We start from the raw sequence: 23183 nt of genomic DNA, 5'->3' as shown, positions 1-23183 counted from the left end.
GTATCAGTGAACATAAAAAGTCAAATGACTTGGATTTTATCTAAATTTAAAAAAAGTATGCTCTTCAAAAGATACCATTATGAAAATAAAAGCCATAACACAGAATGGGAGAAAACATTTGCAATACATGTATCTGACAATTCAGAAATGCCCAGATATATAAAGAAATCTTGTTACTTAACCAAATCAGTGATTGGCTGGAGTTAGAGATGGGATGGGAGGAATGACTGCAGAAGGGCATGAGGAAACATTCTGGAATAATGGAAATGTACTTTATCTTGATTGTGGTGATGGCTAGTTAAATGAGTGTATGCATTCATCAAATCTCAAATTGTACAACTTCAGTTGAATGAATTTTATATAACTTACAGCTCAATAAAGATTATTTTAAAAGGAATATCAGTCTTTGAATTTAATGTTATTTCTTGGTATTTGAGATACTATGTTGACGTATTTTGGAAAAGTGAATAATTTTACCTGAAAAAATTTGAGATAAACTATCATAAAGCAGTTTAATATTCTCATGGCTCTTAAATTTAGGTTTCTGAATTTTTGTTATATCATTTGTGAACTTCATGATTAATCTTACTTGTATAACAGGTAACTCAACTAACAGAGAAGCTGAAGAATCAGTCAGAAAGCCACAAACAAGCCCAGGAGAATTTGCATGACCAGGTACAAGAGCAGAAGGCACATCTTAGAGCTGCACAAGACCGTGTGCTTTCTCTAGAAACCAGTGTCAATGAATTAAATAGTCAATTAAATGAAAGCAAGGAGAAGGTCTCCCAGCTTGACATACAGGTAATATTAAATTTAATGTTTGTATAAAGCACCAGTTTTAGACCATCAAATGTTTTAAATTCTGTTTCTATCTCTTTTTGCCTTGCATATTAATTGAAAAAAATTTGAAATAGGAATTAGATAAAGGCTATATCTAGACAATTAGTTGAACTTTCCTGTTTGACTTTCTCATCCGCTTCCCCCTCTCTGTCTTTCTCTCCCTCCTCCCTTCCGTCTTCTTCTCACTCTTCCTCTCTCCTCTCCCTCCCTCTCTCTCTCTCTCTCTCTCTCTCTCTCCTCTCTCTTTCTCTGGCTCTTGCTCTCAGGTGTGCTCTGTCTCTCCTCAAGCTACACTTGGTGAAATCACTAAATCTTTTAGATTTTCCTTGTTTTGATCATGCCATTATTGTGTTTGATATTCAAATTAGTTTGATATTATACCATTATATTTCTATGTTAAATATTTTTTTACTTTGATTTTTTAAATCTCCCTTTATAAGTCTGACTTCTGATTAAAAAAAAGAAATTCCACCAACAGACACATGAAAAAATGCTCGTCATCACTGGCCATCAGAGAAATGCAAATCAAAACCACAATGAGATACCATCTCATACCAGTTAGAATGGCAATCATTAAAAAGTCAGGAAACAACAGGTGCTGGAGAGGATGTGGAGAAATAGGAACACTTTTACACTGTTGGTAGGATTGTAAACTAGTTCAACCATTATGGAAAACAGCATGGCGATTCTTCAAGCATCTAGAACTAGAAGTACCATATGACCTAGCCATCCCATTACTGGGTATATACCCAAAGGATTATAAGTCATGCTGCTATAAAGACACATGCACACGTATGTTTATTGAGGCACTATTCACAATAGCAAAGACTTGGAATCAACCCAAATGTCCATCAGTGACAGACTGGATTAAGAAAATGTGGCACATACACATCATGGAATACTATGCAGCCATAAAAAAGGATGAGTTTGTGTCCTTTGTAGGGACACGGATGCAGCTGGAAACCATCATTCTCAGCAAACTATCACAAGAACAGAAAACCAAACACCGCCTGTTCTCACTCATAGGTGGGAACTGAACAATGAGATCACTTGGCCTTGGGAAGGGGAACATCACACACCAGGGCCTATTATGGGGAGGGGGGAGGGGAGAGGGATTGCATTGGGAGTTATACCTGATGTAAATGACGAGTTGATGGGTGCTGACGAGTTGATGGGTGCAGCACACCAACATGGCACCAGTATACATATGTAACAAACCTGCACGTTATGCACATGTATCCTAGAGCTTAAAGTATATTTAAAAAAAAAAAAAATTCCCCTACATGGTGCCATATTCTTTCAGAAGTCTATATAGCAGTCTTCCTCAATGAGTCAATCATGGGGTGAGCAGTAAGACATAATTTTTTCTCCGTTCTTACTATTGATTTCTTATTCTGTGATATAGAATAGAAATTTATAAAAATCGTTCAAGGCTTGATTTTACTTTAAGATAATGATTCCACTGGAAATAAGGAATGTAATAAAATAATATGACTGGCATACTTATTAGAACTTGGAGAGAATATACATTTCTTTCTTTTTTAAAAAATTATTTGCTAGATGAATTATATGATAGCCTGTTATGTGGATGTCCAATGTAAGGGGGAGGGGAATGGGGAGGGAATGGGGGTCTAGTGACAATGTGAATGTACTAATGTATTAGGACAGTCTGTGATTCTTTCTGCGTTGCAAGGTCCTTTCCTTTACAAAAGATTGCCCTTCCACTGCTATTCATTTCAGAACTAATTCCAACAATGAGATCAGCCCATTTTTTTTGTTACTATCATTGCTCCCATTATCACCTTGACAGTAACTTCTTCTTTGCCATTACTCTGAAAAATGTTACCTGTAGATATTTTTTAAGTTTTTGAGGCTTTTTTCAAAGCTACTTTAACTTCTTTATAAACTAGTGTTAGTTCATAAAGTAGGATGTATGGCCTTACTTTTCTTTTGAGAATTAGGACCCTGAGAAAAACCTAGTGCTTTAAGTGGTATTATTAATAAAAGAATGTCAACCAAAAGTGCTTAGCCAAAGGGTATTAGCTGTAGCCAGCTGTAGCTTAACTGTTAGGGTAATGTTTTTTTCTGGAGTGTCCCTTTAACTCTACAAATGAGGCTTTTAAGCTGTTTCTCAGTTTTAAGTTCTATAATACACCTTTTGATCCCTACTTCCACAGTACTTCCTTGTGTGCATGATCAGGACAGCATCAAGGTACATTATTATGCACATGTATGAGGGCACTTCACTGCTTTTACTGTTTTAAGGGCTTTAATGCAAAAGTTGCAACAATTGTAGCCTTGTAGTAATTGGTGCTTAGTCTTTGCCTGTAAAAAGGGCAAAGAGAGGGGCTGGCTATATGAATAGCCACATTTCCCCCTCCCCATCAGAAGCCTTTCTAAAATAAGGCAAACCAGTGGAGCAATTACTTAATTTCCCCCAAACTTTCTTTCTGTGGTACATAACTTTTGGAATATACATATATTCCATTAGTTGAAGCATGCTGTATAAAAAAGATCATGAGTGATTATTATATGTTAAAATATTTCATGAATTTTTGGTTCCTCAGATAGATGAAATGCCATATGTAAATAAAGCTGACTTCTGCAAAAATATATTTGTAGTCTATGCTATATATTCATCAGTATAGATTTACTATGTATTGTTTAAAGGGAAGATTTCTTTAGTTTTCACCTTTAAATCAATGTAGATGTATATACCTTGATGTAACTATTATTTCTGTGAAAATTATTTCGATATTGAGAAAAAATTTGAATTTTTCCTTCAGCTTGTAATTATCCATACAATGTAAATCTTGGATTTCGTATGTTCATTGATCCTCTCTTCAACCAGCTAAAAGAATGCTCCCCCAATTTTTACTGTTTTCTCAAAATATGTTAATTTTAAATATATGTTTTTACATATATATTTTATTTTTTGCTTTTCTTCCTTTTTTTATTTCTGAGACAGAGTCTTGCTCTGTCACCAGGCTGGAGTGCAGTGGCGTGATCTCAGCTCACTGCGACCTCCACCTCCCAGGTGAAAGCGATTCTCCTGCCTCAGCCTCCCGAGTAGCTGGGACTACAGGTGCGTGCCACCATGCCCAGCTAATTTTTGTATTTTTAGCAGAGACGGGGTTTCACCATGTTGGCCAGGATGCTCTCGATCACTTGACCTAGTGATCTGCCTGCCTTGGCCTCCCAAAGTGCTGGGATTACAGGTGTGAGCTACCGCACCTGGCCTATTTTTTGCTTTTCATATTTGAGGTGAGTTGTACTAAAGGTATTCAAACACTTAGTTACTTTTGATAACAAGATAGATCTTTGTGCTTGTTTGATTTTATCGGCAGCCTTGAATTTTTAATGTTTAATATTTTGACTGAGCATCAGAAATAAAACCCTTTAAGTGAGAAGTTATCAGGGAATACTGAAGTTTACAAAGTGCCAGTTGTCTGGCTGAGTCCTTAAATTCTGTAATTCTTGATTATCTTTGGAGTCATCATTTTTGGGGGCGTGGTTATTTACTTTATCATAATAGTGGTAGACTTTCAGATATTCACTTCTGAAAAACACAGTGGCATTTTCCTGGAAAAACAGTGTACCTTTTGTTTCTTAGCAAAGGAATACTGAAGTGTTTTGGGATCATATAAGGATATCTTTTTATTGTTTATCCAGCATTATTAGGAGTCTTCTCCCCTGTCATTCCTATTTTGGGAATTTTTCACAGTGCATATTTTTCAATATATAAATCCATTTGTTTCTGTGAATGACTTAATTTTTAAATAGTTTGTTTAGTCACAAAAGCAGTGTGCATTCAAGCAAGAGGAAATCAAGAACTAAATATAAATTAAATAATTTATAAATTTTATTACAGATTAAAGCCAAAACCGAACTGTTGCTATCAGCAGAAGCGGCAAAAACTGCCCAAAGAGCTGATCTTCAGAATCATTTGGACACAGCTCAAAATGCATTACAAGATAAACAGCAGGTAGGGAAACAGATGCAATTTCATACTATCTACCACCTAGTGCTTTGATAGATAAACAGATTGCAAACATGTAAAGACGATACCTAGTTTTGTATAATCTTGTGATAGACTTGCTTATCCCCCTTAATTTCTCCATGAGTTCAGAACCAGTTGAGTAGTAAAGGTGAGGGTCACATAGATGGAGATAAAAATAACAGCTTTGTTTTTGATAAAGCTCTACTAGTGTGCAGCTGTGGTTGGTTTCCTGATACTGTCCTTCTCCCCTAGCCTAGACCTTGGTGTAGAGCAGTAATATTTACTCCTAACTTTTGAATTGTTGCCTCATCCCTTCAAGAGTTGGTGATTGGAAGGGGCAGACCTCCACATTTGCTTTTAGTAGGTAGACTGGACCATGACCCAAATGTACTTGCCACTTGGAAGTGGGAAAAGGAACACTATATATTCTACCTCAGTTGTAAGAGTTACTCGTTTCTTGGGAATAGGAGGAAGTGAGGAGCTGGAGGGAATACAGAAGCAGTACTCTGGTAGAATAGAAGCATCCTACTTTAGGGTCAAGGTGAATGTTGCTGGTAGATTTTTCTTAGCTTTTACCAGTAGAAATTTTTAAATTTTACTGGCTATTCAGAGAGTAATATTAGTTATTGGTCTTTCGGATTTTTTTCTTTTCTTTTGAGATGGAGTTTTGCTCTTGCTGCCCAGGCTGGAGTGCAATGCTGTAATCTTGGCTTACTGCAACCTCCACCTCCCGGATTCAAGCAATTCTCCTGCCTCAGCCTCCCAAGTAGCTAGGATTACAGGCATGTGCCACTGTGCCTGGCTAATTTTGTATTTTTAATAGAGACAGAGTTTCACCATGTTGGTCAGGCTGGTCTCGAACTCCGACCTCAGGTGATCCACCCACCTTGGCCTCCCAAAGTGCTGGTATTATAGGGGTGAGCCACCACACCTGGCTTTATTGGTCCATTTTTTAAAAAACAATACAGAAGTATATCAAGTTAAAAAACAGAACAAAACGGTTTTCTATATTTACCCTTTACCGAAAACCCATTTGAATAGAATGTTTGCTGTTAAATTTGGTATGTGTCCTACTTTTGGTACATAGTCGATTTACTAGTAATTTTTATTTATTTATTTTTTGTGCAACTGAATATTCCAAATGAATTGAAAAGCATCATAGATGTAATCACTGTAACTTTTTTAAAAATAGTTTTTAAAAATGGTGTCTTGAACATTGAAAATATTTAATTATAGTATAAAAGTGTTACTTTATTATTAGCCCGGCTAATATTCTGTTTTGGCTCCTAAAATGATTCTTCCTAAATAAACACTGGAAAGTTATTAAACTGTTATACATATAAACTTAGGATCTCAGACTACGCAAGAGTTGAGTTCATGTTGTTTATACTGGTAGGTAAGTATAGCCTCTGATATATCATTGGACTTATCTGAGCTCTTACTCCAAATATTTTTTTAAATAAAATTAGAGTTTTCAATTTTATTTTGAATATTTGGCCACTATGATATAGTAAACCTTACCAAAGTTTTCTTCAACTGTACTTTTCTAAAGGAGTTAAATAAGATTACTACTCAGTTGGATCAGGTCACTGCAAAGTTACAAGACAAGCAAGAACATTGCAGTCAGCTGGAAAGTCATCTTAAAGAATATAAAGAGAAACACCTCTCTTTAGAACAGAAAACTGAAGAGCTAGAAGGTCAAATTAAGGTTTGTATAAAAGAAGTTGAATTTAGTTATATTTTCTACTTCAGTAGCAATGGAATCTCTTGACCTACATGGAATCAAAGATTTTTAATTAACAAAGAAAGGTGAAGTTGTGGTATAAAATTTTTTTAATTACTTGTAATTTTTCATGTCTTAATTTTGAATTATATCTTTATTTTTAATTTCTTCCTTAATGAACATCTTTTATAAATGACAGTCAACTTACATACTGATTCCATTGTAATGTGTTACTTTTTCTAAAGACAGCTAACCAGAGATCTACTCTACAATTACAAGGAACTTACCAATTTTTTGTTGTGAAGTCTTTTCTGTTCCTTCATTCTTCCATCTCTTACCAACTTACTCCAATATCACATTTCAGATATGGTAGACTTTTTCCTTTTTAGAACTTTATACCCTTTGGACTTTGCTTCTAACTTAGTAACACATTGAGACTATGGTAAACAGCATCTTACTTTAACACAACGCCAAGTGAATGTGTTGATTTACTGAAGAGATAAGATGATTAGACATCTCAGAAGGATTTGACCTGAGTTTTTGTGTCCTTTAAATTAGAACCACTTGCTGCTTAACTGCCTTTGGCTAAAAATAAAAAATGAAAAATAAATTTAAAAAATTGGAGCTACTATCAGTTAAACAAAAACTTCTCAAGTTACTCTGTATATGTAACTTACACTTCCACAACCCACTGAAGCATGTGTGTATGATTTTAGAGTCATGAAATGTATACATGTACATACATACCAATATAGTAAGGGGGAATAATTACATTTACAATTCTAAAGATTCCTTTTTTTCTTTATGGAAAATGATAATAGCAAAGGCAGAGTACTTTAGGCATGGTTAAAAATAATAGAAGTATTATTTTACTGCAAAGTGTCTAATGAGTATTCTGTTTGGGTACCTATTAAAAACAGTGGTTATTTAGAACTGAGTTTTTATTGTGATTATCAGCTCTAACACTTCATAATTATCATTTTAGGGAGTATTTTATATTTTTATATAGACATGTAGAATTAATTTAGTTACATCAAATATATTTTATTTAGTGAATATTTTCAGTGTAGGTCAATGGTAAGGGTTACAGGTACCAATCAGTTTATAAAATATTTAGTGTGCAAAATCACTACCACTGCAAGGAAATACATTGTGTAAAGCTTTTCAAACTTACATTTAACAGTTTGATTTTGTAAATTTGTAAAACCACACACATAATTACATGTATACATGTGAGATGCAAACTATATTCTGAAGAACAATGTCATCATCTAGTCTAAGAGATTAAAGAAACAAAATCAGGAACTTAATTGGCTTTATATTTAGGATCAGTAGGTGTTAATGAGAAGGAGTACATGAGAACTTCATTTTAGTTTTAAATATCTTATAATTACATCAGTGTTTTTAACTGTGACTATAAAAGATAATATGTTTTAAGTGAGTACATTAGTGAACCTGTTATTTTTTCATACTTGAGTTTATAACTTTTACTGAGGTAATAACTATTTATGTTTCTATGTTTCTTTTAAGTTGATTGCTTTATTCAGAATTAATTTTTTTTCTTTTTTTTGAGATGGAGTCTTATTCTGTTGCTCAGGCTGGAGTGTAGTGGTGCGATCTCAGCTCACTGCAACCTCTGCCTCCTGGGTTCAAGCCATTCTCCTGCCTCAGCCTCTTGAGTAGCTGGGACTACAAGCACGGTCCACCACGCCTGGCTAATTTTTGTTTTTTTTTTTTAGTAGAGACAGAGTTTCATCATGTTGGCCAGGCTGGTCTCGAACTTCTGGCCTCAAGTGATCTGCCTGCCTCTGCCTCCCAAGGTGATGGGATTACAGGTGTGAGCCACTGTACCCGGCCAAGAATTAATTTTAAACATCAACACTTAGTGGCTGTCTATCATGTATAAAGCTTTCTGCTGGGTCTTCTGAAAGATTTTAAAATAAATAACACCCTTAGTAATGGTTTCAGAATATGTTTTTTATTATAATAAATATTTTATGTTTTTTTGTGTGTCATACCTGTTTGAATATAAACAAATGTTATAATATTTAATAATGGTTGATAATTACTAAAATGGCTACCATACCATATTTCTTTCATAGAAAGAATTACTAAATTTACTAAAATTACTAAATTACTAAAATTATTAAAATGGCTACCATACCATATTTCTTTCATAGAAACTAGAAGCTGATAGTCTCGAAGTTAAAGCAAGCAAGGAGCAGGCTTTGCAAGATCTACAACAGCAAAGACAGCTGAACACAGATTTAGAGCTTAGAGCCACAGAATTGAGTAAACAACTTGAAATGGAGAAAGAAATGTAAGCTAAACCACTTTACTTACAAATTAATGGAAAAGATTGTAAACTAGTATTAAAATTTCCTTCAGATTTGAATTTTGCTATCATCGTGCTTAAAGATTTATTAAATATTTATTTTGTGTTGATTTTATGAACTGATGTTAATGTGAATGAAAAAATAATGCCATCATAATATGGTTAAACTTCACTAGAAAGGACTGAAAACTTAGTTTTATAAAATTTGGATCATCCAGTCTCTTTTCAACAATGATATGGCGCTCATTTCTCTGGCATAAACCTTGTTTTGAGTTGTTCACAAATTTGAATAAATTACTGTAAAATTAAAAAATTCGGGGATATTTATGTGTTATCCAAAAGTAGTTAGACTTCTAGTTAGACCAAATAGGGAATGGATTCTTTCTTATAAGAAGTGATCTTCTCAGCCTGGGAAGCATAGCAAGATTGCTTGAGCTTGGGAGGTTGTGGCTGTCACACCACTGCACTCTAGCCTGGGCAACAAAGTGATACTCTATCTCAAAAAAAAAAACAATGACCTCAGCTTTTTGATGCATTTTGACAGATTGTCTGTGTTTATGAAGACAAAGGAAATACAAAAACCAGTGTGCCTTCTTGTTTTTATTATTGGTGCAAAATTCACACATAGTTAAATGCACAGATTTTACATATGTACTTTGAGTTTTAATAAGTGTATATTCTGTTTGTCTATGCATCTAGCCACAGCCCCATATGGGACATTGTCATCACTCCAGAAGTTTTCTGACTTGCCCTTCTAGTCAATACCTTTCTTATCCTTTTCCTGTAGATAACCACAGTCTATGTGTCTACATGGTATCCTGACACCAGTATCATGGTGTTGGTACCTAATATCATAGTACCTAATATCATATAATTATGATATTGAAAGTTATAAATGTAGCTAAGTTGGTGTGGCATAACACACAAAAGAAACCGTAAGATATTTGTAATATACCATAAGATGGTAGCTTTATGATATTAGGTGTTAATCCTTCACCTTTATTATTTTTCAAGATTGTCTTGACTCCTGTAAGTTCATTGCTTTTCCATATACATTTTTGTATTAACATATCCATGTCTACAAATAAAACTGTTGGATTTTGATTAGAATTGCCTTGAAGCTATAAATCAATTTGGGGAGAAGTGACATCTTAACAACACTGAGTCTTCTAATACACAAGCATGTATCTCTTTATCTACTTGGGCCTTCTTTAATTTCTCTGAGCAGTATTTTATTGTTTTTAACATAGACATCTTTTTTTTTTTTTTGAGGCAGAGTCTCACTCTATCGCCCAGACTGGAGTGCAGTGGGGCGATCTCGGCTCACTGCAAGCTCCGCCTCCTGGGTTCATGTCATTCTCCTGCCTCAGCCTCCTGAGTAGCTGGGACTACAGGCGCCCACCACCACACCCCGCTAATTTTTTGTATTTTTAGTAGTGACAGGATTTCACCAGTGTTAACCAGGATGATCTCGATCTCCTGACCTTGTGATCCGCCCACCTCGGCCTCCCAAAGTGCTGGGATTGTACATCTTTTGTTAAATTTATTCCTGAGTATTTTTTAATGCTATTGTAAATGTAATTGTTTTTTAAATTTAATTTTCCACTTATGACTAGTATAAAAATGCAGTTTTTAAATATATATTGACTTTTCTGCCCTTTAACCTTGCTCAATTTACTTTTTAGTTTTAGTAGTTGTTTGTAGAGTCCTTGATGTTTTCTAACTAGACATTCATGTTATCTGTGAATAGAGACAAATTTACTACTTCCTTTCCAACCTAAAGGCCTTTTATGTTTTTTTTCTTGCTAGCTAGGGCATCCAGTAACATTTTGAATGTAAATAGTAATGGCAAACATCTTTGCATTACTTCTAATCTTAGGCAGGAAATATTAAATGTTTCATCATTAGGTTTGAGGTTAGCTGTAGGTTTTACTGAGATTCCTTTAATCAGATTGAAGACATTACCTTTGATACCTTTTATATATTAAAAAAAAATTATCGGCCTTGTTGTTTATGCCTGTAATCCCAGAACTTTGGGAGGCCAAGGCAGGCAGATCATCTGAAGTCAGGAATTCGAGACCAGCCTGGCCAACACGGCGAAACCCTGTCGCTACTAAAAATACAAAAATCAGCTGGGAGTGGTGGCACATGCCTGTAATCTCAACTACTCGGGAGGTTGAGGCACGAGAATTGCTTGAACCCAGGAGGCAGAGGTTTCAGTGAGACAAGATCACGCCACTGCACTCCAGCCTGGGCAACAGAGCGAGACTCCATATCAAAAAAAAAAAAAAAAAAAAAGATTACAAAAGAAACAATTATTGTGCTTGAATTGAATTTTATCACCTTTTATTTCTGTATCTGTTGATATGATCATATGGATTTTCTCTTTTATTCTGTTAATATGGTCAGTTACATTCATTGATTTACTATTAAACCAGCCTTGCTTTCCTGGAATAAATTAACCTGACTGTGCTGTATTACCTTTTTATGTATTGCTGTTTTTGATTTGATAATACTTTGTTAAAAATTTTTCATATATTTATGAGGGATATTGGTCTGTAGTATTCTTTTAATATCATTGTCAGGTTTTGATATCAGAGTTATACTGGCCTTAAAAAGGAATTGAGAAGTATTTCCTCTTCTTCTCCTTTCTGAAATAGTTTGTATGAGATGGATATTATTTTTTTCTTAAATGTTTGATGGAATTCACTAGTGAACTGGCTAGGCTTAGAGTTCTCTTTCTGGGTTGTTTCATTTGGGTTTCAATTCATTTAATAGATAGATATAGAGCTATTCTAATTTCCTGATTTTTTTTCTTGAGTCAGTTTTGGTAAATTGTGTCTTTCAGAAATGTGTTCATTTCCTCTAAACTTCAAATTTATTGGCAATTGTTGATAATATTATACTTTTGAAGTCTGTTAGGATCTGTAGTAGTATTCCTCCTTTATTCTTAATAGTGGTAATTTGTCTTTTTAAAAATCAATTAGAGATTTATCAGTTTTATCAGACTTTTGTAAAAAAAACTTTTGATTTAATTTTGTCAATTTTCTATCTTATTTATTTCTCCTCTTTATTGTTTCCATCTTTAGACCTTAGTGTTTACTTTGCTTTTTTTTTAAATAGCTTTTGAATGTGAAAACTTCTCTGTCTGTCTACATTTTGTAGTATCTGTTTCTTTTTTTCAGTTACCTGCTTTTCACTTGTCAATGCTAGATGTAAGATTTCTGCAGATGGTAGTATGTAGCCTTATTCTAATAACATCAGTGTATTATGACAGTTTTGCCACAGATGAAATAAATTATCTTGAAGGAGGTTTCTTTTCTAATTTGCACTAAAGTGCTCAATGAATTCATGGCTCCTCTGAATATAAGGGTGGATTGGTTTAGAAGATATTGGGACCTATAAGATTTATTGGTATATGAAATTTCAGGTATCTCTAGTGGCAGAATGGGTATGTGCTTCTGAACATATATAGCCACAAAAGTGCTTAGCTACAGCATCATTCCTTCACTCCCAAGGTAGAATTAATCTCTTGCCCAGCTTACCCTTGATGTTGATGCTGAACTTGGGTCCTGCCATGATGAGATCTTCAGTGAACACATCACTCACCATTATTTTGATGGATGAAAATCAGTTCCACCCAATTCATTTGAATATCTTCTATATGAGTGGTTACATTTGATTAAATGTTGTCTTTAAACACCAAATCACCTACTCTGACTGAGTTGATGGACTTGACTTGTGTCAAGGGGATGAGGACTCTTGACTGTTACAGTAGTAAAGGTAGAGACTAAGAACCTGAGAAAAGTCCTCTTCAGAAAGATGAAATAAAACCCATCTGAGTTGATGATTAAGTTGTTTCATACCTTCATGGTTTTCATCCTTGTTTGGGGATAAGATGGTGAAAATATTCTCATTTTCATATCTAGTAAATTGGTTCCTCATACTTTGAATCGGAGGTTATAGAAGCACATCTTGTGCCTCTGGGGTGGCATTCCTCCTCACTGTAGTTTCCAGTGCCTAGGTATTTGAGGAGCATATCTCATCCATTACATTACCAACCAAATGGTTCGTCATTATCTCTAGAATGCAGTTATCAGTCCATGAAGATCATCTTTGAGATAGCTTTTATTGTCTTCCTCAAAAACCCTGCAGGCCCACTGGTTCTTTCTCTTTCCAATGGACCCAATGGAAGTGGACCCATTTTCATTCTATGTTCTAATCTCATGGTTCAGAATTCACTTACAGGGCTCCCACATCCTATTGGGGTAGGAAAACCTTTAAAACTAAGATCTTTCTTGTCTATGTACTCTGTACATACATTTCTCCTCTGAGGTCTTACATTTCTAGAGTACTACCTAGGCAAGGAGGGCTGGGGTCCCTTCTGCTCTTATATCAGATAAACATATTGAGACTTTGACTAAACCCCACCCATGAGCCCAGGGCTCAGCCCATATAAGAGGATACAGGGCTTCCCTTTTTGAGAGCCCACTTAAATTTATACACCCAATGTTACCCTCCCATCTTACAATGTATTTTCATTCCTCTGCAGTTTAATGTATTTTCTGATTTCCTTTGTGATTTCTTCTTTAATGTGTAGGTTATAAGTATGTTTACTTTCCAAATATTGAGGCTCTCCTAGATATATTATTGTTACTGATTTTTTTTTTTTTTTGAAACTGGAGTCTCACTCTATGCCCAGGCTGGAGTGCAGTGGCATGATCTTGGCTCACTGCAACCTCTGCCACCCAGATTCAAGCGATTCTCCTGCTTCAGCCTCCTGAGTAGCTGGGACTACAGGCACCTACCATTATGCCCTGCTAATTTTTATATGTTTAGTAGAGATGGGGTTTCACTGTGTTAGCCAGGATGGTCTCGATCTTCTGACCTCGTGATCCGCCCTCCTTGGCCTCCCACAGTGTTGGCATTACAGGTATGAGCCCCTGCGCCCGGCCCTAATTTCTAATTTAATTCTATTGTGGTCAGAGAACATTCTTGGTAAAATTCAAACTTTTGAAAATAAGTCTTATTTAAGGCCCAGCATATGGCTTATCATAATTAATTTTCCATGTGCACATATATGTACTCTGTGTTATTAGGTGGAGTGGCCTATAAATAACAATTACGGTGCTGTTCTTATTATCTATATTCTTGCCAATTTGTTCCTCTGGTTGTTCTATCAGTTTCTAAGAAAGAGATATTATAATTTCCAACTATGATTGTAGGACTCATGTATTTCTTCTTTGAGTTACTTAAAAAAAACAAACAAGAAGTTTCACAGTGACTATGTAAGCCTCTATTTCTGTTTTGCTTTCTTTGTTTCACATAATCTTGTGATTTTGTAATTAATTTTGAAGAAGTTAAGCAGCCTATAAATAAATATACCAAGTCTTAATTTTAGGGTTGCTTGACAGGGATTTTAACTACATTAAAATGGTAAAATAATATTAGTGTAATAACTTTTCCATTTGGACCTTTAAAAATCAGGCAGGCATAGTATCTTGTGAACCTATTAAGCTTTAACATCCTTTCTAGCTATTTTTAAGGAGGTAAAAGTGTGTTTCTAGAACTAAAAAATTAGATTTCGAGGTATAAATACAGTTTTGATATTGTATTAATACACAATTTCAAATACTTTATTAGTACATCTTTTAACAACCTCCCTTTAACATATTGTTGAATTATTTTTATTGGTTATCAATTTATTCTGATTACATTGGAACTAGTGTGCATTCTAGAAATACTGTTACTTAGCATCTGGTTTTGACTTTAAAAATGGCTATTATTTATAGTGTATCGGGGGTTTTGCAGTATAATTTGCATAGTTTCTTTTATGAAAACAATAAAAGTCTATAGCTTTCTAAAGCTATAACTTTATTTCTTCATTCTTGTTGCTTTTTTCATTCGTATATAAGAGACCTATATTAAGGAACAAATGATAACAAAGCCTTTGTATAATCTGCTAGGTTCTAGGGTTAAAGTAAATCATTTGTCTTCCCTCTGTATTGTAAATAAAATATTTCTTTTTTTTTTTTTACTTTTATTTTTTTCTGGGTTAGCCATAAATATTTTGAAGTTTAAGAGCTGTCGCACATAATGTGTTTCATGTTTTCAAGGAAAGAGACAAAGTTCTCTCTGTGTTGGAGAACTAACATAATAAATAGATTCTTTATGGAAAGACGTTTCTGGCTGTTATAGACTAAAGGGTCTGTGATACATAGTTTTTTTCCCTGGGAATTAGTTGTGGTGGACAAAAATGCATTAAGTCAGGAAGCTTAGATAGTTTTGTCTTCACTACTAACTTATATGACTTGGGAAAAATAATCTACATCTGTTAAATGATCAAATGAGATGTTCTAAAGTATTTTTCAGTGGTATGATTTTATGAAATTAGATTTTTACTTGTGAACTATACAAAAAAAGTTTCAGAACTCAGTAATTGTTTATGATTAATTTTGAATGGTAAATAGAAATAGTAAATTATGTGTTATTTAAAAAGATTTTTAAAAAATATTTAGAGTATCCAGTACAAGATTGGATCTACAGAAAAAATCTGAAGCCCTTGAAAATATCAAGCAAAAGCTTACCAAGCAAGAGGAAGAAAAAAAAATCCTGAAACAAGAATATGAAACTTTAAGTCAAGAAGCAAAGATTCAGCACGAGGAATTGAATAACAGAATTCAAACAACAGTAACAGAACTACAAAAAGTAAAAATGGAGAAAGAAGCTTTAATGACAGAGCTTTCTACAGTAAAGGAGAAACTATCAGAAGTTTCTGATTCTTTGAAAAACTCCAAAAGTGAATTTGAAAAGGAGAATCAGAAAGGAAAAGCTGCTATATTAGACTTGGTTAGTAGTTTACATTTACTTTCTTAAGTAGAAGTGATCATTTTATTTAAAATGTACTGATTTTTCTGCTTAATTCACAGTTCGCTTTTCTTTCCACATTGAAATAATTTAAAGTAGTTCTTATGAGGAAATTAATTGGGATTGCTTAACCTGAGAAGAAGCCCAAGATAATAATGTGGGTGTGTATACACCTGTGAGCACACCATTTTCTGAAGGCCAAGAATATTTTCAGTTGAATATCACAGTCTTTCTCATGTGTGTTATTATGTTCCTTTCTGTTTGGTGAAAACATTTTCTATCTGTACACCTTTCCTATTGTGATCACTTTTTAATTTATTGTTTTCTAAGTTTTCTTGCTTCCATTTTCTTGAAGCCCATTGCTGTAAAAGTAGTGTGGCAAGTTAATTATAATGAATTGTGTGACATAAAATGTGATTTCTAAAGTGTTCTAAGATATCATCTTAATATTGTTTAAAATATGTCATTGTGACTTGGTTGATGATCAAAACCCTTAGTGTTTTGTTGTCTCTCCTCCATTATTTCTGTAATATTTTCCTAGTTTTATCATTGAAATGGATGATCCTGTCTCAGCTCATCGATAATTTTAGTTTATTTCCTCGTGTGTATCTTACTAAGGTTATAAACTAAACTTCTTAAGGTTATTACAAATATTTTTTATGTAATATAGTTTTCATTTTTTTTAAGGAGAAAACTTGCAAAGAATTAAAGCATCGACTTCAAGTGCAGATGGAGAACACACTTAAGGAACAGAAGGAACTGAAAAAGTCACTTGAAAAAGAGAAGGAGGTAAGATTTTCTTTTTTCTGTAACATAAAACGTATAAAGTATAGTAAGGTCTTTATATTTTCAAATAAATATATAAAGTATGTTTGTTCTTGGCAGCATTTCCACAGATAATTTTTTTAATAGTTTTAAGAAAAATAAGCATTTTCACATTGATATTTAGGTCATAGGTTTATTTCTCTGAAATATAACAAATCATGTATATAGTTTAAAACTGTTATTTATATTTTACCTACTATTAAAAAGACTTAAGCTAGTTTATAATCAAAGGTCCAGATAAAGAAATATAATTAATAAAGGTAGAAAATTGAGTCAGCTGACTACAGAGTTAAGGACCATTTTTATGATTGAAAAAAATCGTAAAAGGCTTTCCATAGAAATGACCTTTATTTCATGGACTCTTATGGCTCTTTAATTCATGGACATTTATACTCATACTAATGTATACTTGATAATTGTTGTAGAGCAACCAAAATATTTTTCTGTGGTTAGTGCTTCTGTTGTTTCCAGCAAAAACAGACAAGCAAACGAGTAAACAAATGGGTATAATATATGGTTGTTACTCTCTGAAGCCATACCTGCGAGCTACTAGAGTCCAGGCATGCAACTTTCGAGAAAATTGGATTTGATAAAGGAGCAAGACGTAGTACTGACAAGTATTTGATGTGATTGTGTTCTAGTTGTTGATTGAAAGCAGACTTGTGTTGTAGATGCCAGCCATGTAAGTAGCAAGATTATAATTGCTTCATGCCCAAGTTCTGAATCAAGATTGTCCAAATTTATATTCTGGCTATGCCATTTATTAGCTATGCCATTTTGCCATCTTTTAGACAAAATACTTAGCCTCTGTGCTGTAGTTTCTATATGATAGAGTCTACATGAATCTATGTGGTAGAGTTATTGTGAGAAATAAATGTGTTAATATCGTTAAAGTACTCAGGACACTGACTATAATGCAGTAAATGCTCATACTAGTTATTATTTTGTCCTTGGTTATCATATCATATCATATCATATTATATCATATCATCCTTATTGTCATACTGTTTGACTCCTATTTTGCATAAAAATATTTTGCTATTCATTGTGGAGATAAGCTGAGACATCTATGTATAACAGTAACATTTTTTCAAAGGTAACTTTGGATATAGTCAAATGCTCGAATGTAATGCTAGATTCTTAGTGAAATATGCATAGAACATGAAAACATGACTTTGTTTGGAGGGTGGGATATAATAGTGATTTACCTTGGTGATAGAGGAACCTCAGTGTGACTTCTGTATGATGACTGAATTTGAGCAGAAACATATCCTGGTGGATTGTACAAACAAGGTAGTAGTAAAATATGCCCCAGATCTCTAAATGAGGCAACTATTCTGCAGTGTATTATTATTATTATTTTAAACAGAGTCTCGCTCTGTCACCCAGGCTGGAGTTCAGTGGTGCAATCTCAGCTCACTGCAACCTCCACCTCCTAGGTTCAAGCGATTCTCCTGCCTCAGCCTCCCAAATAGCTGGGATTACAGGTGCCCACCACCATGCCTGGATAATTTTTGTGTTTTTAGTAGAGACAAGTTTCACCATGTTGCCCAGGCTGGTCTTGAACTCCTGACCTCAACTAATCTGCCCGCGTTGGCCTCCCAAAGTGCTAGAATTATAGGCGTGAGCACCTGGCCTGTGCAGTGTAATTTTAATGGCATCAGACAGATACTAAATGTATTTTGTCAAAAGTGATTTTGGTTTTGTCATAGTTACTATAGAGCTATTCTTTGTGACAGCTGTGGCCAACGGGCTTAGTGGCATATGAGAATATTCTTTTTTTTCTTTTTTTTTCATTATTTTTTGAGACGGAGTCTCTTGCTCTGTTGCCCAGGCTGAAGTGCAGTGGCGCGATCTTGGCTCACTGCAAGCTCCGCCTCCCGGGTTTACGCCATTCTCCTGCCTCAGCCTCCCGAGTAGCTGGGAATACAGGCGCCCGCCACCAGGCCTGGCTAATTTTTTTGTATTTTTAGTAGAGACGGGGTTGCGTTGTGTTAACCCGGATGGTCTCAATCTCCTGACCTCGTGATCCGCCCGCCTCGGCCTCCCAAAGTGCTGGGAATACAGGTGTGAGCCACCACGCCTGGCCGAGAATGTTCTTGAAAGACAGTAGACATCCAGCAATCTAGACATTGATGTTGACATACCTATTTTCCGTGATACAAGAAAATACTAATCTAAATCATTTACAAGCTGTAACTATACAATTATAAGTTAAAAAGAAAGGTAGTGTTAAACAAATAATAAAGATTAATCCAGCATGTCACCTAATAGTGAATAGTGTTGGTTATAAAAGCAGTATGAGGGCAGGTATCTTTATTAATTATCTGTAGCCAACAGCCTCAGTAGTTTCTTCCTAGAGTAGTGCCTGGAGTGTAGTAGTTACTCAGTAAATTGTCTTTTGAATGAACAAATTAAGGCTAAATAGATTTTTTTTTTCTTTCAGGCTTCTCATCAGTTGAAATTGGAACTCAATTCAATGCAGGAACAACTTATACAGGCCCAGAATACTTTAAAACAAAAGGAAAAAGAAGAGCAACAACTTCAGGAGAACATAAATGAGCTAAAGCAATCAAGTGAACAGAAGAAAAAACAAATTGAAGCACTCCAAGGAGAGCTTAAAATTGCTGTTTTACAGAAGGTAGTGATATATTTGTTTACTTTTTATAGGAAGAAAAACTTGACAATTAAGAAAATAGTATGATGATTAATACAGACAGATGAGTTGCAACATAGAAAAGTTTACATAAGTTAAATTTTTTCCAAGTTTAATGTATGAAAGCATTTGAATGTATTATCAAATACCTGAGTCTGGATTTCCATTCACTATAACTCTGTTGTCAGATAATTGTTATTTAAAATTATAGTACTAATCATTTGATAGACATGAAACTACCTTATTAAAAATAATATATAACTGGCCAGGCGCAGTGGCTCACGCTTGTAATCTCAGCACTCTGAGGCAGGTGGATCACCTGAGGTCAGGAGTTCAAGACCAGCCTGGCCAACATGGTGAAACCCCGTCTCTACTAAAAATACAAAAATTAGCAGGGCATGGTGGTGCATTCCTGTAATCCCAGCTACTTGGGAAGCTGGAGCAGCAGGCGGAGGTTGCAGTGAGCTAAGATCATGCCACTGCACTTCAGCCTGGGTGACAGAGGAACTGTGTCTCAAAATACTACCACTACTACTACTACTACTACTACTACTACTACTACTACTACTACTGCTACTACTACTACTACTACTACTGGTAGTAGTAATATATAACTAACACTTAAGGAAATAATTTGTGCAACATTCATAGTGTATTAGAAAAATTTAAAGGAATTTAAAATAAATCATTCTTATTAAGGGCTGAGAACAAAAATTACAAAGTGGGGTATCTTAAAAACATTCACTAGCATAAAGCTTCATATAGTTTTAATTATTTAATATTTTAGTGGTTTCCATTTCTAAACCTATTCTAATTTATTACTGAGCATGTTTTTTATTCTTAAGTGTTTTAATACTTGTCCAGACCAAGAGTTGGTAAAAATGGATTATACTTAATATGAAATATTTGAACAAAATGAGTTCCTTCTCTACTGTTAGTATGTCCATGTTAATTGGTCTGTGGAGAAGACCGTAGAATCCCTAGTATGTAGAATAAACTAAATATATCATGCCATTAAGAGTTGGCTGTCATACTACTAAAGTACAAAGTATGTAAATAAAAACAATCAAAAATACACATTTTATGTTGACCACTGTTTTTGTAACTATTATTATGCTACTTAACAAAATAGTAGTTCTCTAATAATACAGCCAAGAGTAGACAAATGTGTCTATTATTTTGTTTGTGTTACCATATGTAATCAAAAGTCAACATATAATTATCACAGTGCATACTTGGTTGTATGCTTTCATATCCTGAGGTCATTTTCTTCAAAATATACTAGCCTTGTATCCAAATATTTACAAAATCTTCATTTTTACAGCATCGTAACTTATGAAATAAAAAATACAAGTCTTTTTAGCCTGTTTTCTTATTTAAAAATTGTGAGTTATAATAATATTTTGTTTGGATTTGTGATTAATATATATCGCCTGTACAGTTGACCCTCCATATCTGTAGATTCTGTAACTGCAGTTGGAATTGAAAATATTTGGGAGAAGAAAAGCAATAAAAAGTAACAGTACAGCATTAAAAAATAATACAAAATTGGCTGGGCACAGTGGCTCACACCTATAATCCCAGCACTTTGGGAGGCTGAGGTAGGTGGATCACTTAAGGTCAGGAGTTCGAGACCAGCCTGGCCAACATGGTGAAACCTTGTCTCAACTAAAAATACAAAAATTAGCTGGGCATGGTGGTGTGCACCTGTAGTCCCAGCTACTCCAAAAGCTGAGGCTCCAAAAGGAGACTCACTTGAACCCCAGAGGCAGAGGTTGTAGTGAGCCAAGATCACGCCACTGCACTCTAGCTTGGGCAACAGAGTGAGACTCTGTCTCAGAAAAGCAAAACAAAATGAAACCAAAACACCCAAAATTTAAAATACAGTAAAACAACTATTTATATAGCATTTATGTTGTGTTAGGTATTGTAAGTAATCTAGAGGTGGTCAAGTCAGGCAGATCTGAATTTAAATTTTGTTTAATTTTATTAAATTTGGACACACATTAACTTACTGGTCATAGAGAAATGATTCATCCTTCTGAGCTCAATTTAATGTTGTCATAGAGTTGTTGTAAAGATTGAGATAATGTATTTAAAGTTTCTAGTACTGTGACCCATACAATGTGGAAGTAAAACAGTTGTTGGATACTATATGGAAGTATAGCAAACTGTGACTTGGGAGTGTCAGTGTATAGGGTAGACCATGTAGTAATAGGCTGTGACAAAGTTATCATTGTCACTGGCCCATGGTGAAGTAGGGAAAACAAGGATAGTGTTTAAATGGGTATAGATGTATGTGTGTACACACTTAAATATATATATAAAACATATATACACACATTATATCTAGATATGTAGTTTTATGTCTACAGCTATAGAGTTATATATATAAATAGATATCTATAGATACATAGTTTTCCACATTGAAGGTCATAATGCACTTATACATTTTCTACATATATATAAATAAAAAGTAATATTACAGCATTAAAAATAATACCAAAATTTAAAATACAGTAAAAACAACTATTTACATAGCATTTATTTTGTAATGCTGTGTTACCTAATGGTATTGTAAGTAATCTAAAGATGATTTAAAACATTTTATATATAGCATAAGACTATTTGGGAGTTACTGATCTAGAATCAAGAAAGCATGCTGTTAAGTCAACAATCCCTTACCAACTTTGTTCAAAATCTAATGTGGAAATATAAAATGAATAAGATATGGCCCCTTACTCTTAAGCAACTTATAATTTAATGAGAAAGCAAAATGTAAGTGGAAAAAAACCGTATTATATAATGGAGCAGTTATCAACTGTTGCATTTATTTGTTTTTTGTTTTTTGTTTTCCATTTAACTTCTTCACTAATGGATTTGAGTTCTTCAAAGAGAACTTTGTCTGTTCTAGCAAATAAGCTCTTAATCATTTTTAAAAGAATGGATGAGTTTGTCAGAGGAAAAATACTGAAAGCCCAAACATGAGCCCAAAGAGCTATTATGGCCTTTGTTGAGACTTCACAGAGAGCTTAGAGGAGGGAGGGATTGCATTGGGGAGTTATACATGATATAAATGATGAATTGATGGGTGCTGACGAGTTGATGGGTGCAGCACACCAACATGGCATAAGTATACATATGTAACAAACCTGCACGTTATGCACATGTACCCTAGAACTTAAAGTATAGTAAAAAAAAAAAAGAGAACGATAATTAAAGAGTAAGAAACCTAGATTTATGAAAAAATGTTAAAGAAAATAAGTAGTATTTTAGAAAAGAAAATGTGTAATTGCATTATGACCTTCAGTGTGAAAAAGATATCCAGCAGTTCTTCAATATTAATTGGAGGAAGAACTCTATGAAAGGAAGATGGATGGCATGGGATATTATCAGATACTGTGTAGGGAGATCAGCTCTCTGCTCCCCCATAGGCAGTTAACACCAATTCCTATCACTCTGTTTCCTAGGTTTCTTGAATCCATCCTTCTCATTTTCCACTGCTACAGCTTTAGTCCAGACTTCTTTTTCTCTTATCTAGGCTGTTAATATGGCCTAATAAATGTTCCAGGCCCTCCAGTCTATTTGTCATTCATTCATTTGTTTGAGAAATATTACTAGGCACTTATTTTATGCCATGACACAATTGTAGGTGCTGAAGACATAGCTGTGAACAAAACAGACATGGGACCTGTTATTGTGGAGCTTATACTTTAGTGGATAGAGAAACTAAACAGAAAGGTATGAAAGATAGTGATGGGACATAATTCTACTAAAGGTTGGATGATCAAAGAAGCTTTGCTGAAAAGATTTGAATTGATATTGGTATTTTCTAAAAACAGATGACTAATATGGTTTAATTTGGTTGTGAGGGAGATGGTAACATGAGATGAACTCAGATAATTAGACAGGGGCCAGATCGTTTATATGCAAATTC

General features: G+C 34.3%; 1 protein-coding gene across 3 annotated transcripts in view; it reads left to right on the top strand.

The window, feature by feature from the left end:
- EEA1 (early endosome antigen 1) overlaps positions 1-23183 on the top strand; it is a 164162-nt gene that overhangs the window by 118120 nt on the left and 22859 nt on the right. For all 3 annotated transcript variants that reach the window (XM_030938815.1, XM_030938814.1, XM_030938813.1), the window contains 7 exons: positions 601-801; positions 4712-4825; positions 6393-6548; positions 8744-8883; positions 15417-15747; positions 16453-16554; positions 19037-19231. In XM_030938815.1, the coding sequence (XP_030794675.1) occupies positions 601-801; positions 4712-4825; positions 6393-6548; positions 8744-8883; positions 15417-15747; positions 16453-16554; positions 19037-19231 (1239 nt within the window). The remainder of the gene's footprint in view (positions 1-600; positions 802-4711; positions 4826-6392; positions 6549-8743; positions 8884-15416; positions 15748-16452; positions 16555-19036; positions 19232-23183) is intronic.

The sequence above is a fragment of the Rhinopithecus roxellana genome, chromosome 10, assembly GCF_007565055.1.
Source record: "Rhinopithecus roxellana isolate Shanxi Qingling chromosome 10, ASM756505v1, whole genome shotgun sequence".
Classification (NCBI taxonomy): Eukaryota; Metazoa; Chordata; class Mammalia; order Primates; family Cercopithecidae; genus Rhinopithecus; species Rhinopithecus roxellana.
The sequence above is the reverse complement of the archived record's forward strand: the minus strand, read 5'-3'. Positions and strand labels throughout refer to the sequence as shown.